Source organism: Nanorana parkeri, unplaced genomic scaffold, assembly GCF_000935625.1.
Source record: "Nanorana parkeri isolate BGI_ZX_2015 unplaced genomic scaffold, ASM93562v1 scaffold930, whole genome shotgun sequence".
In the NCBI taxonomy this organism is placed as follows: domain Eukaryota; kingdom Metazoa; phylum Chordata; class Amphibia; order Anura; family Dicroglossidae; genus Nanorana; species Nanorana parkeri.
The window spans coordinates 128,643-146,176 of record NW_017307198.1 but is presented as its reverse complement, the minus strand read 5'-3'; the positions used below and the strand labels follow the sequence as shown (position 1 = coordinate 146,176).

At 39.9% G+C, this 17,534-nt stretch overlaps 1 protein-coding gene across 1 annotated transcript; it reads right to left on the bottom strand.

Annotated features, from left to right (window-relative positions):
• Positions 1 to 5,240: 5,240 nt before the first annotated feature.
• On the bottom strand, positions 5,241 to 16,742 carry LOC108795080 (caspase-8-like). The gene is made up of 3 exons (XM_018566265.1): positions 16,600 to 16,742; positions 7,359 to 7,851; positions 5,241 to 5,406 (listed from the first exon to the last, which is right to left on the bottom strand). Exons 1-3 carry the CDS (start codon positions 16,718 to 16,720, stop codon positions 5,241 to 5,243), a joined length of 780 nt encoding a protein of 259 aa, XP_018421767.1. The 5' UTR covers positions 16,721 to 16,742.
• Positions 16,743 to 17,534: the final 792 nt, after the last annotated feature.

Sequence of the window (17,534 nt, the reverse complement as noted above, 5' to 3'; positions counted from 1 at the left end):
TGGTATCACTCCGCCTGTGACAGGAGGCGGCGCTATAGAGGAAGCATCGGCTTATGCGGCTCTGCTCCTTTCGCTGCCGCCTCGCTTCCTCTAGCGCTGGCTTCGTTGGCACCGCTGATTCTCTCCCGCAGTTCTTCAAGTTCCCCCTTATGCCACCAGCGGCCCTGGAAATGGTCACAACTAGGTCTTATTTTGAGGGTAGGTCTTATATTTTAGCAATTCCCAAAAATAGTACTAGGTCTTAATTTCAGGGTAGGTCTTATTTTCAGGGAAACAGGGTAGTTGGATGTGCCGGAAAGCCATATCAGGAGACCTCTCCTACCACATGCTGGCATAGAGCTGCCAGAGTTGGAAGTATATAGACCTTTCTGGGTATACATGTGGCACTATCTATTTATGCAAAGTACTATTTATATTTACAAAAAAATTATTTTATAATAAAAACTTTGGCAGCAAGCTAGTTATTTACATGTATGTAGCGCTCACCCCCAAAGCTAACGAATTTCGGAATCAGAAATTCGGATTCGTTTGCATTTGTTATATCTGAATGTCCGAATTTACAAAATTTCGTCCGAAAATCGATTCAGAACGAACTGAACTGCACATGTCTAGTAGTAGCTCACTGTTCTGTCTTTGCGGTTGTAAGCCATGAAGTAAGCTTGTTTCGCTGGGCGCATGGAAAAGGATAGCACTGGGTTTCCCCCTGTACCACCAGAATTTAACATGAAGGCATTGGGGTCAGAGGAGGAAACAGATTGCTTGTAACCTGCCCCCTCCCTTCTCTCTATTTACACCAGAAATGGAAAAAAAAATGAGAAAGTAGTAACACAGCAGAATATCGAATATGATACATGAGGCTGGAAGAGTGAATATTTTTTGCACAAGAGCATTAAAACTGTGACAGAATAGGAGTTACATTTTCTGATAAATCTGTATTCATGCCAAAATTGTACAGAAAAAGATTTCCCTTTTATACTGAGAATTCAGAAAAAAAGTCCCCAAAACCTTCATAGCATACAAGCTTCTAAATCTGCAAACATTGTTGCCTTCCTAACCATTCCATGGCGGTTATCACAGCTAACATCTTTAAAAGACCTAGAAGGTAGGAGCTAGGATGTTATGGGACTCAGGCCAAATATCACTTCCTGTCCTGGTCATATTTTTTGTTAATAGACAAACAACAATGGGGCTCTATTATTTGGTCTGTGTAACTGAATTCACCCTTCTGTTACTATAACCTTCCTGAACCTTTCTGCGGCAACCACAGTCTGTCTGTCTATGAACATAGAAGATGTAAAGCTTTTTTTTTTGACAGCTTGTGCTTTATTTCTGTAAAATGTGTCAAAATATACAGTGTATATAAATATACTGTATATAGAAGATGCATATTCAAAATTTGTATATAACTCTTCAAATGATGCAATTTTTGAGAATAAATTCCTATATCAGTTATTACATTTGTATGTGTATGGACTAGAACAGACTTGTAATTGTAAACATATAGCTTATTTATCCAATGAATCGGCATGTATATTTATTCTGTGCAAGTTAACCTTAAGTAATTTCTCTTCTGCCCACACTTTCTTCAATTAGGAAAATACCACATTTTGACCACTAGAATGGAGCTAAGGATCATAGGAAATAAATGCATTGTATCTCGTTCTATATAAGTGAACCTAATGAAGAACATTTGATCCGAGGAGAAAATACACTAAGAATATTAGTTTTTCTGTCATTCTTACAATAGCTGTTTAACTTGCACAGAACGAGTGGCCATGCAAATGAATAAGCTATACCAGTTTATTTTATAAACAGACCCCATAATGTTTGTCTTATATGTAATAAATTCTGTTATATTTTTTACATGTTATGGCCTATAAATTATATATTGTCTTAGTGTTGCATTATGAAAATACTTTATTTACATTTCATATAGTTTTATTTGCTAAACTTAAAAAGAAATCATTATGTCTGAATAAAAGTTTTTAGTATAATAATGGTTATGAATTATTTAAACTGTGACTATCTGTATACTGATATCACCACTACTAATCCAACCATAACCACTATATTGATATGCCTAGTACCATACTTCCACTACCCAATCAGGTACTGCCATACATCTTTGTTCACGATCAGCATATACCAATATCACTACTAGCAGTCCTACCACTGTCATACAGTGTCACCTCTACTTACCCACTAAACCCTTACTCTTCTGCCCATACACCCATATAGCAATTTGTCTTTACCAACTCTACACCTACAGGTGAAACTCGAATAATTAGAATATCGTGCAAAAGTAATTGCAGTAAGTGCTGCAAAAGGGGCCCAAACCAAGTACTGAGTACATATGCATGCTTGTATTTTTCAGAGGTCCCATATTGTTCTATGTACAATCCTTGTTTTATTGATTGCATGTAATAATCTACTTTTTTGAGGTTGTGGATTTGGGGTTCTTGGGGTTTACATGAGCTGTAAGCCATAATCATCACACTTATGACAAATCACGGCTTGAACTATCTTGCTTTGCATGTAATGAGTCTATCTCATATATTAGTTTCACCTTTTAAGTTGCATTAGTGAAATAAATTAACTTTGCACGATATTCTAATTATTCGAGTTTCACCTGTATAATACACTTTAATTTTTTTTATTTTTTTTTAAAGGCATTTGTTTTGCATTTTGACTTTAAGTGGTACACATTTATATGTCACATCCCTGGACAACAGAGCAGAGTAAATGGTTACAAATAATGGCAAATGCAGGCAGACACTCACACACACTTGCATACAATTCCTCCCCCCCTCAAGGCTTGGTACCTTTCCTAAAACAATATGGCAACATCAATTTAAGCATCAACATCAGGCATCTCATTGAGAGAAAGTAACCGCTGAAACCACAGGACCCAAATCTGGTTGAATTTTTGGGGACAGGCATGTCCAGCATATACCAGTCTATCGATAGATTGGTATGTGCTAGACCATAGAGCAATCCAGTCTATACTTAAAGGGAAAAGTTCTTAACAAGGTTTGTCTGGTCTTTGGTTCCAGTAGAGTCTGATTCACTTCAGCATGAATCCGCTTCTGACAGACTCACTGGCCCTCAGAATGACTCTCAGCATTCGTGCATAGTTTGGATGGAAAATTGAGAGCTTTGAGCTGCAGATGCAGCAGGCTTTGTTGACCGTACAGAGGGTTTTTACAGATATGATAAAACCAATCCAAGGGTTTTGAGCAGTGTTGAAGTGTTTTATGGTATTACAACAGGCACCCTAACGGAAGATTTTCTAAATGCATCAATATTTCCGGATGGCCATGCTTTACAGTCCAACAACCAACATTTTATAGCATAGAATTAAATCATGATTTGATAAACATCAGACATGTTATGGATTTTATGTAAGGCTTCCTTTAGAGGGGGTAATGTGTCTATTCAGCTTTCTGCCGGGGTGTTTGGTCTCAAACTGATTGCTATTCACTTATACATTTGTGTAGATACTTAATGTAGCACCATGGTAGCATTAATTATGGATGAAACTTAACTCTGGGTAGTTAAAAAACCAGACTGCAGGTGTGTACTGTGAAATCACATACCAGATAGGCATTTTATGACTGCTATTAGCAAGCCTGGATTATGAGACATGCTGCTAATGGGTTTCCAATTGGCCATTTTTGACTGGGCCTATTGACAGGCTGTGTGGGTTCTGGCAAAGTGGGATTAAGGATACTGCTAGAATTTTTACGATCTTCTGCTAATTAAATTTAATGAGATTTTTTATAGCCTGATTGTGTCTCAAGCTGAGCTGTGTTCTAGTGTGAGAGTTATATGAAAAGTGACAGCTCTATGTCTGATCCTACAGGTACATGATCTGAATCTGATGGTTTCATCACAGACTTATGAATTTCGGAGAATTAATGGGGGCACTGGGTTTAGTACAACTCCCCATTCTGATTACTCACTTTGGGGTTCACCGGACCTCATTAATGTCACACTGCAGGGGCAATCACTGGATCAATGGTGAATATCCAGAAAAAAGCATCTTTTAATGAGCTATTCATTTTCAGCTTGCTATTTTTGGCTGGAGTTCTGCTTCAAATATTGAGCTGTGCAGAGAAGGACTTCTAATTTCACTCTGACGTTTCTAAAATGAATGCTTCCTCTGGGTCAGAAATGCAGAAAAGTTTGAAGCCAGAGGGTCAGCATAACCGTCAGGAAACTAGCTGTTTTCAAGGAGGTCAGCAATAGCAGCGTCCATAAATCTTAGGAAAGATTTACTTTAATCACACTACTTTCTTATACCAGCATCACAAGCTACTAAAAATTGGCATAACATATCAATATCACCAATATCTGCCAGTACCTTGATCACTTTTCTGTAATATCCCACTTTTATAACAACCTCACCGGTATTCTATTATCATCATCATGAACATTACCACTACCGCTCTCACATTCAAGCATTCATGCAAATTATCTGAACCTATTTTGATATATACATTAGTTATTGCTGACCATAATAATACAATCTGGAATAAACTGCTACCTCTGTATGTACCTTAATATTTATTTTAGGGAGGCGAAAATACATTTTTACATTGTTATCCTTTAGGGTCCATACACTCTAAAGTGTTCCATCGCAGTGCAATAAGTCATTAGGGCAACCAATTATTTATGAAGTTCTTCCAACACACTACAATGGATGAAAAAAAGTAAATTACCCATTTTAAACATGCAGCGTCCAACAATGCAAGGTACTGTGTGTGACTGTGTGTTTTGGTCCGTTACATTGTGCGTTGGACTTACAATGAATGGCACTGCAACACACCACATATGCGTTGCGGCAATGCGCATTAACACTTGCATTCTAGCGCACAAGTGCGACTGGTCTCTTAAAAAAAAACACACTTACGCATTAGAACAGTGAACAGCAATAATGATGTGCAAAGTACAGAAACCAATGGCAACAAATCAGATTTTATTAATTCATAACAGTAAAACATTCATTATTTTTTTCCCTTTTTAATATGTTGTAGTAATGTCTATATTAGCATCAATCTTACACCGGTTCACATCCACCTGAAAAAGTGTGAGATGCTGTAAATTATAACACTGCAGATTCCTGTTCTGTGACTTGAACGTTGAATGCAGTCAGTTCACATCCTGAGCAATGAGGTAAGAGCCTCTGTGTAGGCTAACGAAGCAGCATGGTTTAATAACATTAATGCTAAGTACCGGAGTTAGTTGTCGTTGGGTGTGATATGGGACACAGGGCTGGCTGGTAAATTGAAGACAAGCTTTCTGCTGAGTGTTGTCCAGGGTTGTGGCATTTGCGTTTTATTTGAAACACACTTCTTGCTCAGTTGCTCATTTACCTTTGTAAGAATGGAGAGTATGTCCTCACCTCTAGGAGACAAGAAAAGGATGAAAATTATGTTTACATCTGGCGTAATAGCCTGGAAGTGCTGTGTCACATGCCCTGCGATGTCAGCATTGCATTGTCATTAGTTACATCTTTCACAATCAGTAGAAAACCAGTACAATGGCTCTCACAGTAGACGGGGGGCTGGCTGTACACACAGGCACTGTATCATTTTAAACTCTAAAATATAGTGTTATGATCATCAGTTTACAAGCATTTAACAAGATTTGGGCAGCACCCTTCAGCTTCGGTCTAGAACTGCAAAATACAATGCTGGGTTTAACTTTAAAGAATAAGTCTTAGATTTTGAAAATGTAACCCATGCAGTGGGACTAGTCCCCCCCCTTTCACACACACACACACACACACACACACACACACACACACACCAAGGGTTAACTGCTAATTTTGTCAGGGGAGCAAAAATAAAAAAGATATATTAACCTGATCCTTGGTCCTGTGGCAGTGACAGCTCACCTCTCACCCCCTCTGCTTTTGCTGTGGTATGTCCCTCGGCATCCTCACGTCCAATACACTGTATTAGATATGATGATATCACGGATCCTTACACTGCCGGACCCAGGGGAGAAGAGGCAGCCAAGCAGGACTGAGGATCAGGTAAGTATATTTTCTTTATTTCCGCTCCCTGGAAAAAACGAGTAGTTAATCCTTGCAGTGTAGGGGTAGCTCCACTGCAAGGATTAACTTTTTCAAAATCCTGGAGTTCAACTTTAATCGTTTAAGTATATGTCAATTATAGAGTATTTTTTTTAGACCCATTAATTTGTTTTTTGAAAATGAATGCTAATTTGCTATTCTCTTGTATTTCATTTCAGTGTGGTTATTTATGAGCCAAAATACTTCAGCAGGCCTCCTTCATCCTGCTTTAAAAGCAACTTTCACCCTACAGAGACAGAGTGGCAATGGCAGCAAATTGTAGGCGGTCTGGGCGTTTTCTTTACCTTAATGCATTCTCTGCATTAGGTTAAAAACGGCCCAGCACCTTTTTTCTACCTCAGTCCCCCCCACACTTAACTGTCAGCTACGCTCGTCCCCACCGCCGGTCCTGAAGCGATCCTCCGTTCCCCGAACTTCCTGGTTGTGGGGGGGAGGATACTGATGGCAGAGGAGCCATAGGCTCCTTGTGCCATCATTTATAGAGAGAAGGGGCGTGGCCTGCCACAGGGCTGTGTGTGTCTAAGGACGCACACAGCACTGCGGGCAGGAGCGCGCACAGGTGCCTCCATTAGAACGATGGTGGCACCCGTACAGGGGGCGGGGGGAAGATTGCTGCGGGGACGAGAAATGTAAAACTTTTAAAGAAAACTGCAACAGCCTCAAGCAAAGGTGGGTCTCCTTGTAGGAAATATTTTTTTTAAAAAGGAGGCTTTAATATCACTTTAAGCATCTTCAAAGGTTTTTTTTTAACACGTCAAATTAATTTTTCCAAGCACCTTCCTGATCCACGTACGTATAAAATCATTACCTAATCATATCAGATTGGGCAACTTTCATCTAATGGCTATAAGTACTGAAAAATAAATCCACTATAATGTTCATATTAAGCACAGGAGCATCCATTTTGTATAAAGGAACTGTAAATCCATTTTGAGTAAAGACTGAACTTTTACACAAGATTGCTCTTAGACCTCTCCTTTCTTAGAAATGTAGTCTCGCCACTTCAAGTAATTTGCTGACCTTCTAGAGTTATACTATCCTATTTGCTAGCTCTGCCTTTTTTATCTTATGTATAAAAACCTAATGTATACAGTAAAAACCTAGTGTGCTGTGTTATTGTCACAATGGATCTTTCAGACAAGACTCTTTTTTATGTTTTCTTCATTAGCATATTGATAAAAATCAGAGTCTCAACCAGAAATATCATAACAGTATCTTGCAGAACAGGAGAAAAAAAAATAACAGGATAACATATTACCTGTGATAATGTGCACTGAGCTCACTGCACAGAGACTGAATGTACCAGGAACCCTCATTAGGATGACGGAAGGCTGAGCAGCGCAATACGGTGGCCATCCCAAGCAGGAAATCTGGTTCTCCTGGAATCAGGTCATTGCTTGTCACATTATCCACATGAGAGGCATTACAGGCATCTGATTCCACAGGAACACAATTCTGAGGTTGCACTCCTTGACATGCTTGAATAAAGAAGAGTTTGGGCTTTCCATTTAATGAGGAGCATAAGCACTTACGGAAACAAAAGGTAAGATCACTGATGGCTACACCTTGCCCATCTGTGCCATAAACTAATCCTGTGTTTCCATGGGACAGAATGCAGCAGATAAAACAGTCATTATTATCAAAGTTCTGCTTGCTGTACGATCCAACAGTCTCGAGAATCTCATTTCCATCAAGGTCATTCTTCACCTCAACACGGAAACCAAGTCTGGAAAATACCTCATTGAGTGACTCTGTCAGAGAAAAGGAGATTTCTGATGGTATATATGTAAAAGAAACAGAATATGCATTCTAAACATTCTTTTAACTAAAATAATCCGTTATAAATTCTAAACAAGGAAAACAATACAAACCTCCAAATAACCACTTAAAGCATATGTAAAGCTAAAACTTTTTTTTTTTTTTTACATTTTGGATAGAGTATGTCTCCTCAATTCCTGTCTGGGAAACACAACAGAAAGTGAAAGGAAATCTCCTAAACAGATGGTGAATATCCCCTTTATTCCTCTTATAATGACAGCTGTAAAACAAAAAATGCTTTAGATACTATATATGTTAAGCTGTTACATAGCAACTCTAGGCAGCAAGGGCAATACATCTGTGAAGCTAACGCTCTAGAAACAATGGAACTGTGCTAAAGTCAAAGGGTCTCTTATTATACCTTTAAAACAAACCTGTGGGTAGAGTAACTCGAGTTAGAGTAATTATGGGGCTGCCATTTTTGAACTTATAATGTTAATTGCACTGACCTAGAACAAGTATGCAGTAAGTAAAGTCAGAACTCCTAAAATCTATATTCATACTTCCAACTTTCTGAGATTAGATGAAGGAAAGCCATCAGCACAAAGGGGTGAATTTACCAAAACCAGAGCAGACAGGATCTGGAGCAGTTGCCCATAGTAACCAATCAGCTTCTCTCTTCAGTGTGTTCAATTAAACTTTGAAAATGAAAGCTGGTTGCTATGGGCAACTGCTCCAGATTTGGTCTGCTCCAGTTTTGATAAATTCCACTCAAAGTATGTAAGAAAAGAAAGGCCCCAATATTGTCTTCATTAATGCAGAATAAATCAACAAAAAAACGTTAAACGCACAAGTTTGTTTTTTATAACATGAACCAACATTTCTTAACCAGGGTGCCTTCTGGCTTCCTCAGGGGTGCCTCAAACGTTTTGGACAGCATCATGACTAGTGTGAGAGGAGGAATTCTGATGTGAAGGGGTCTCCTAACGTAAAAGGAGGCTTCTAATTTCAAGGGGGGACTGATGTGAAAGGGTACCCCACAGCTACCTTTTCATGTATCACTTGCCCCTCCCTCTTAGATTGTAAGCCCTCACGGGCAGGCCCCTCCCTACCATCTTGTCTTGAATTGTATTGTGTTTGTAATGTCTTCCTTATTTTGTTGGCGCTATATAAATCCTGTATAATAGTAATATTAAGATTTTGCATACTTTTAAAGGGTGTAATGACTGAAAAAAGAGAGAGAAATACTGCCCTAAACATCATCGTTTTACAATAACAAATGCAATCATTTGGAGGATATATGACAGATGTAATGTAGTGTAACACTCTTGGTAGTTAGGTAGTACATCTTTTATGGGGATCTGTACATAAGACCAAAAAGAGGGACAACTAAGGAGGAAAGAGGGACAGAGAGATTTGACATTCCCTTTAAAGGACGGTTGTGAGCTATGTTACCCTTCTTTTTTTTTGTTAGAAAGGTTTAGCATAACATCCAAGCAACTATTATTTTCAGTAGCAGAGGTCAATAGTGGCAACCTTTGTGTTTCCTCTCACCACAGTTTACCTTGTGAGTTATTATATAATCCATCGAAGCAGGATTTCTAACGTTTTTCACAATGTTGTATGTTACTCAGGGTAAACAACTAATTACACGGTTGTAATGCAAATGTTTTTACTGTTTACCTGCCGATGGATTTGCCAATTTTTTCAGTCAGTCTTGAACTGTACATGTCTCAGCCACATTGCAAACCAGAAAATGTACACACTTCTAGGTTCAGCTGCCTATGCTACCTCTCTGCTTCCAGCCTGTTCTCTTGACAGTGGATACGCATTCCTGCCTCTGATAAGCAGGTATCTTGACCAAGGTAGCGCTAAAGTTGACCCAGGAAGTAGCAGCAAACAGAACTTTACCCATCAATTTAATGTCTCCCAAAACAGTTACTTTTAAGGCACGCCAAATGTTAAGTTTGCCAGTGTGCTTATTTCTGTTCTCAAGTGGCTGGTGCCATACCACCACATGGGCAGCACCAGGGCAACTGCAATCCAAATAGAGGTAAATATGGCACCTTCCTTGGCTGTAAGGGATAGAAGGTTGTAGTTCCCCTTACATGACTGGCAGAGTCGTGTTTTTCACCTGAACGTTGGGCCAAAATGACAAATTCTTTGTCGGGTAAAACTGTAAACATGTACATGTTTAAGCTATGTATATATCCATTTGTCTAGTGTTCCACTTTAATTTTGTGCTGTGCAACTTTTTGTTCATTTGCCAAATTGCATTGGTGAGGCTGCAGCGTAATCCAAGAGATGGCAGAGGCGAGCATGAACCATGCTCACTAGCTTTTTTACAATGTCAGATTCACAGCCATTTAGAAGATGTACTACTATGTAATACTGACAACTGCTACGTGGACCATCTGGTGCAGTGGAATGCCAGGATGAAATTTAGAGCCATTGCACAGAAAAGCTGAGTCAGTGTAAATTCAATGGCTTTATGTCTGCCCAGAGTGCACCATTAATTTGGGTGAATCATGAATCTAAATTCCTGGAACATAATCTCTGGGTCCTTAATCAGACATTTCCAGAGTACATTCAAAAATGAATGTGCCAGAGTATTACACAGCAATAAAGCTGCTCAAATACATTTTATAATGTACTACTTCAAACAAATATAGCTTTGATTTCATGCCAGCAATTCTGCAAGGAAAGACATTGCATATTGTAGCCTTGTCAGCATCTAGCAAAGGCTCTCTTGTTAGATTTAGGCTTTCCCTAAAAAAAAAAAGAAGTGCTGAGCTCTCAGTAAATAGTGCAAAACTCTGATATTACATACAAGCTGTCCTTCTATGTGGTATTCTATTGACCATTGGAAAAAGTGTACCCATTCCTTAAATGGGATGAATACAGAAGTGTGTGCCAGTGCAGTGTCATGAGTAAACACATGCATGTTAGTGCAGTGACGCTGAGCAAAATAAGTCTACGATGGTGCAGTCAAGGGAGTAGGTGTGCATTGTTACAGTGGTGGCGAGTGAATAAGTACTTGTCTGCGCAGTAGAGGTAAGTGAATAAGTGCGTGTGAGTGCAGTGGCAGCCATTACAATGGAAAATGTCAAGAGCATGTAGCATGTACCCCCTAAGGAGCTGCTGGTAATATTTGGTTCTCTTACCTGTCCTGTGGCAGTGTCATGAGTGAACAAGTGCATGTCAGTGCAGAGGTGGTGAGAAAAATAAGTCTACAATGGTGCAGTCAAGGGAATAGGTGCAAACTGTTAAAGTGGTGGCGAGTGAATAGGTACTTGCCTATGGAGGAGGTGCGTGGAGGTGAGTGAAGAGGTGCGTGTGAGTGCAGTGGCAGCCATTACAATAGAAAATGTCAATAGCATGTAGCATTTATCCCCTAAGAACTGCCGGTAATATTTGGTTCTCCTACATGTCCTGAGGCTACTTGCCCTGTATCTGGACTCAACAGCTCATGGACAAACATCTGGATCAACAATCCAGACTCTAGGGTTTTACTATTTATTGCAGTACTCAAATACAGGAAAGAGGGTTTAGGGGTGGAGGATAGCCAAAGCACAAAAAATTAATACTTTATCATTAGTAGGTCCTATGAGAGTGACCTCCAAAAGTAGATGCTGAAGGACAGAGGACAGCCAGATAAATATGTGACCCTTTGAGAGCAGTCAGTGTTTCCTTGCCCCTGAATCTGACTTTTGTCCCTCTGTAACTAGACAAATATCGAAGCAGGATTTCTAACGTTTTTCACAATGTTGTATGTTACTCAGGGTAAACAACTAATTACACGGTTGTAATGCAAATGTTTTTACTGTTTACCTGCCGATGGATTTGCCAATTTTTTCAGTCAGTCTTGAACTGTACATGTCTCAGCCACATTGCAAACCAGAAAATGTACACACTTCTAGGTTCAGCTGCCTATGCTACCTCTCTGCTTCCAGCCTGTTCTCTTGACAGTGGATACGCATTCCTGCCTCTGATAAGCAGGTATCTTGACCAAGGTAGCGCTAAAGTTGACCCAGGAAGTAGCAGCAAACAGAACTTTACCCATCAATTTAATGTCTCCCAAAACAGTTACTTTTAAGGCACGCCAAATGTTAAGTTTGCCAGTGTGCTTATTTCTGTTCTCAAGTGGCTGGTGCCATACCACCACATGGGCAGCACCAGGGCAACTGCAATCCAAATAGAGGTAAATATGGCACCTTCCTTGGCTGTAAGGGATAGAAGGTTGTAGTTCCCCTTACATGACTGGCAGAGTCGTGTTTTTCACCTGAACGTTGGGCCAAAATGACAAATTCTTTGTCGGGTAAAACTGTAAACATGTACATGTTTAAGCTATGTATATATCCATTTGTCTAGTGTTCCACTTTAATTTTGTGCTGTGCAACTTTTTGTTCATTTGCCAAATTGCATTGGTGAGGCTGCAGCGTAATCCAAGAGATGGCAGAGGCGAGCATGAACCATGCTCACTAGCTTTTTTACAATGTCAGATTCACAGCCATTTAGAAGATGTACTACTATGTAATACTGACAACTGCTACGTGGACCATCTGGTGCAGTGGAATGCCAGGATGAAATTTAGAGCCATTGCACAGAAAAGCTGAGTCAGTGTAAATTCAATGGCTTTATGTCTGCCCAGAGTGCACCATTAATTTGGGTGAATCATGAATCTAAATTCCTGGAACATAATCTCTGGGTCCTTAATCAGACATTTCCAGAGTACATTCAAAAATGAATGTGCCAGAGTATTACACAGCAATAAAGCTGCTCAAATACATTTTATAATGTACTACTTCAAACAAATATAGCTTTGATTTCATGCCAGCAATTCTGCAAGGAAAGACATTGCATATTGTAGCCTTGTCAGCATCTAGCAAAGGCTCTCTTGTTAGATTTAGGCTTTCCCTAAAAAAAAAAAGAAGTGCTGAGCTCTCAGTAAATAGTGCAAAACTCTGATATTACATACAAGCTGTCCTTCTATGTGGTATTCTATTGACCATTGGAAAAAGTGTACCCATTCCTTAAATGGGATGAATACAGAAGTGTGTGCCAGTGCAGTGTCATGAGTAAACACATGCATGTTAGTGCAGTGACGCTGAGCAAAATAAGTCTACGATGGTGCAGTCAAGGGAGTAGGTGTGCATTGTTACAGTGGTGGCGAGTGAATAAGTACTTGTCTGCGCAGTAGAGGTAAGTGAATAAGTGCGTGTGAGTGCAGTGGCAGCCATTACAATGGAAAATGTCAAGAGCATGTAGCATGTACCCCCTAAGGAGCTGCTGGTAATATTTGGTTCTCTTACCTGTCCTGTGGCAGTGTCATGAGTGAACAAGTGCATGTCAGTGCAGAGGTGGTGAGAAAAATAAGTCTACAATGGTGCAGTCAAGGGAATAGGTGCAAACTGTTAAAGTGGTGGCGAGTGAATAGGTACTTGCCTGTGCAGTGGAGGTGAGTGAAGAGGTGCGTGTGAGTGCAGTGGCAGCCATTACAATAGAAAATGTCAATAGCATGTAGCATTTATCCCCTAAGAACTGCCGGTAATATTTGGTTCTCCTACATGTCCTGAGGCTACTTGCCCTGTATCTGGACTCAACAGCTCATGGACAAACATCTGGATCAACAATCCAGACTCTAGGGTTTTACTATTTATTGCAGTACTCAAATACAGGAAAGAGGGTTTAGGGGTGGAGGATAGCCAAAGCACAAAAAATTAATACTTTATCATTAGTAGGTCCTATGAGAGTGACCTCCAAAAGTAGATGCTGAAGGACAGAGGACAGCCAGATAAATATGTGACCCTTTGAGAGCAGTCAGTGTTTCCTTGCCCCTGAATCTGACTTTTGTCCCTCTGTAACTAGACAAATATACTTGAGCCCTTGGGCAAACATATCTCTTCCAAGGTCCAGAGAGCAGTTTCCACCCAGATCCTCCTCAGGCATGCACTTGAGTAAGTGGCTTCTTGGATTTAGGCGGTGCCATCTGCAGTCACTTCCACACCCATTTCACAAGGGGTAGACCGGTCAGGAGTGCAATGGGATACCTACAGAACTTGACATTTCTAAATATGGACAGCTCTGATAAATATCTGCTGACTGATTGGGTAAATCCTTTTTCCACTATGCACGCATCCTTTGTATGTTGAGCCACATTTGTACTTAGACAGTGCCCCAAGGGATATTACATGTTTGCAACTGGTTTAACCAGAAACTGCACTTCACATATGAAGTATAATTCTGAAGATGTACAAAATGTTGTCAGAGTTTTTTAGTGGCTCATTACAGATGAATGGGGACTGCCATTGCAGGCCTCCTTTTGAAACACCAGATGCCTGCCGTGTCAGACTTCAGTGGGTTTTGGTAACAGTTCCAGAACAAGCATGCTGTACATGAGTGTTAGAAAAGTGTCAGTACATACAGTTTGACAATGTTATGTGTTATGTACCTTTGTTTGTATTTTTTGAAAACCTTTTCTTGGAATAAAAACAGAATTTATAAAAAAAAAATAAAAAAATAAAATAAAAGTGTCAGAGCTACTTACTCTATACTTGTTCCAGGTTAGCATATAATACACATTTTTACTTAGACAGTGCCCCTTGGGATATTCAGTCTTTGGAACTGGTTTAAGCAGAAACTGCATTTCACATAGGAAGTATAAGTCTTAAGATGTACAGAGATGTATGGATGACAGCCAGAGAAGTCACATTTTAAAAAGGACTGTTCAGACTGTGGTGTCATTCGCATTGTGAGCCCTTGGGCTACTGATCCATACTGTGCAGTGGGACAGCTGTCAGATCGAGAGGGCGGGTCAAGCAGCCATGGTTCTGGATGTTAAGAGCCGCTGTATAGCGTCATGTTGCCGAGGCAACCAGCACCGCTTCATTCCATGTGCGCTCGCGGCCCTGACACTTGATACTGCACTGCACTTGGTCTTACGATCTCTAACCCAAACTATGTATTTTGCTACTGGGTGAGTCACACTTATATGTGCTGTTGGGGGTCACTGATGGTTCAATAGATATGGCTGGGATATACATCATTCTTCACACGTCCTTTTCAAATACTTAACGGCAGGTGTGATGTCATACCGACGCCCTAGGTGGATGGGAGTGGTTTCACAGCACTCAGTTGATTGGTATGTCTAGGTATATATTGTTGTATGTCTTTCACTTCATTGTTATCTCTAAGCCTGATGAAGGGGACCCGGCAAGGCCCCGAAAGCGCTTGCCAATGAGATACAGCTATTGGCAATAAAATATTTTGCTTTTTCAACCTTTTGTGTGCTGGTGACATTTTTCTATTATTTACCCGACATGACCCCGTCTTTTATATTTTACAAAAAAAATTGTTAGTAATAAATATTTCATAACAGTTTTTTTCCCCTAAATTTTGGGTAATTTTTCCTTAATATAGTAAAAAAAATAAAAAACTCCAGTGGTGATTAAACACCACCAAAATAAAGCTCTATCTGTCCCAAAAACTGATATAAAATGTATTTTCTTACAGTGTTGCATGACTGAATAAATGTCAGTCAAAGTACCACAGCGCTGAATACTGAAAAATGGCCTGGACAGGAAGGGGGTTTACCACCCCGGTCTTCAAGTGGTTAATGTAATTCAAAGTTCAAATCACAAATAGTCAACGTCATTAAACTTTCACACTTTTCAGGTGCAAATATAAGAAGTGTCACTCTCCCCGTGCCAAAAGTCTCTCTTATCCGCAAGGGCTAAGGGCTAGTTCACACCAGTCCCAGTGCGTTTCGGCCCGTCCCAGTTACGCGCTGGGGGTGGTGTAAACTAGCCCTAATAAGATGATCAGAGCATATGTGATACAATGTTGCACAGCTATCTTCCACCCTCTGAGTCTTGTGCTCCTCTCCACACCACAGTCAATTTGTTTGGTTAATCTCCGGTAACAATGACATATTAAAAAAGCAAAAAAACGCTCATCGTGCAGTATGAACTTAACAAGCTTGATGCGTTTCGTCATCCAGGACATTCTCAAAAGACGTGGAGTGGAGAGGGGCACAAGACTCAGAGGGTGGAAGATAGCTTTGCAAGATTGTATCACATATGTTCTGATCGTCTTATTACTCTGCTGAGTGTGGATAAGAGGGATTTTTGGCAAGGGTAGAGTGACACTTCTTATTTTTGCACCTGAAAAGCGTGGAAGTTTAATGATGTGGACTATTTGTGATTGAAACTTTGAATTACATTAAGGCACGTTTGCTGTGTGGAGCACGGATTGGACTTTTTATCACTTGTCTATATAGAAATAATTGATCTTTTATGTACACTTTAAGTTTTAGATTTCTTCATCTGTTTTAACACTTTTATCACATTTATTTTTTTAGTATATTTATTCGTTTGATTTGGCACTTTTATACCACTTTTATGAAGAGATATTTATTGAGATTTATACGTTGCTACATTTGAAATATTTAATGCACTTTTATCTGAATTTGTTGGCTATAGACACATTGTAAAGGAAAGCACTTTTTAATATTGGTAGTGCTGTTCACTTTTCACATTTAATATCCATGGAAAGTGTCTCTAAAGGAGACCAAAAAGCACTTGGAGAAATTTCAGTTAGGTGTATGGACTATTTTCTATATTGTTCTTAAAAGTATTATTTAAAAAAATCATAATAATTTTTTGGTATGCAAAATAATTGATCTAATTTAACTCGCTATAACCCAGTGTTAACATGTAGTTTCAGTTTAACGCTGTTCTTACTTTCATCTTTTTCTGTTCCATTCCTGTTTTCCAAACGGGTACATTGAGGACCGTTCTGTCTTGACTTTTCAAAGTTAAAATTGTTTATGATGAGGCAGATCCCACGCTCTTTACGGTTCATAATGTAAAACTCCTCTGATTCCTTAAATAATGGTAAGACAGAAGTAACAAATGTTAAATCATATGTACTATATAATGTTTTAAAATATATGCAAAACCAACTTTTTTTCGTTTTAGATTAAGGATTTATATGCCCCATTGAAGAGAGCTCCTTTTGCTTCCTGTCTTAGAGGCGCAACTGGAAATGAAAGAAAATCTCCCCTAAAGTTAATGAAAACCCATCTTGGTGAATTGTCACATGAACATGTGTCCTCCCTGGAGGATTTTTTCTTACATCTTGCTCTAGTGACAACTCACAATTTTGGATTTTCCCTCACCTTCTGACAATGGTCACTAGGACAATAGAGGGGCGATCTGTTTCCAAATGGGAAACAGACAGCAATAAAACCTAAAGGTGAACTATGGGGTAAGTGTTTTTCCCCATAGTTCTCCTTAGGGCCACTAGTGTCCTCCCGTGGACCACTAGTGTCCTCCCTGCATGAGTGACAGCTGGCTCTGCCTATCTAGAGGCTGGCTCTGCCTATCTACCCGCCTCCTCCCCCATCTGTTCCGCCAGTCAGCGCTGGAGGATCGGACAGGGGAGAGGGGGAATCCCTGCAGGGAGCCGTGAGTGACAGTCACGGCTCTCTGCAGGGACATGATCGAGAAGTGAGCGAGCGATGGTATGTGTTCGCTCACTTCCCGATCTATTGAGCCGACGTGTGACAGTTTCATTGTCACACGTCGGCTCGAACTATGAGGTTGAGTGAAAATCACTCACCTCATAGTTCTCCTTTAACAAAGGGTTTAACTCATTACTGCTGTACCCAAAACTC

What these genes read in the sequence shown, in the direction of transcription:
- LOC108795080 (XM_018566265.1), bottom strand. Translation starts at nt 16,720, where the DNA reads ATGAACCGTAAAGAGCGTGGGATCTGCCTCATCATAAACAATTTTAAC. An exon ending in TGGAACAGAAAAAGATGAAA is followed by an intron (nt 7,852 to 16,599) that starts GTAAGAACAGCG and finishes TTTCTCTGACAG; the next exon opens with AGTCACTCAATGAGGTATTT. An exon ending in CTCAGTGCACATTATCACAG is followed by an intron (nt 5,407 to 7,358) that starts GTAATATGTTAT and finishes CTTGTCTCCTAG; the next exon opens with AGGTGAGGACATACTCTCCA.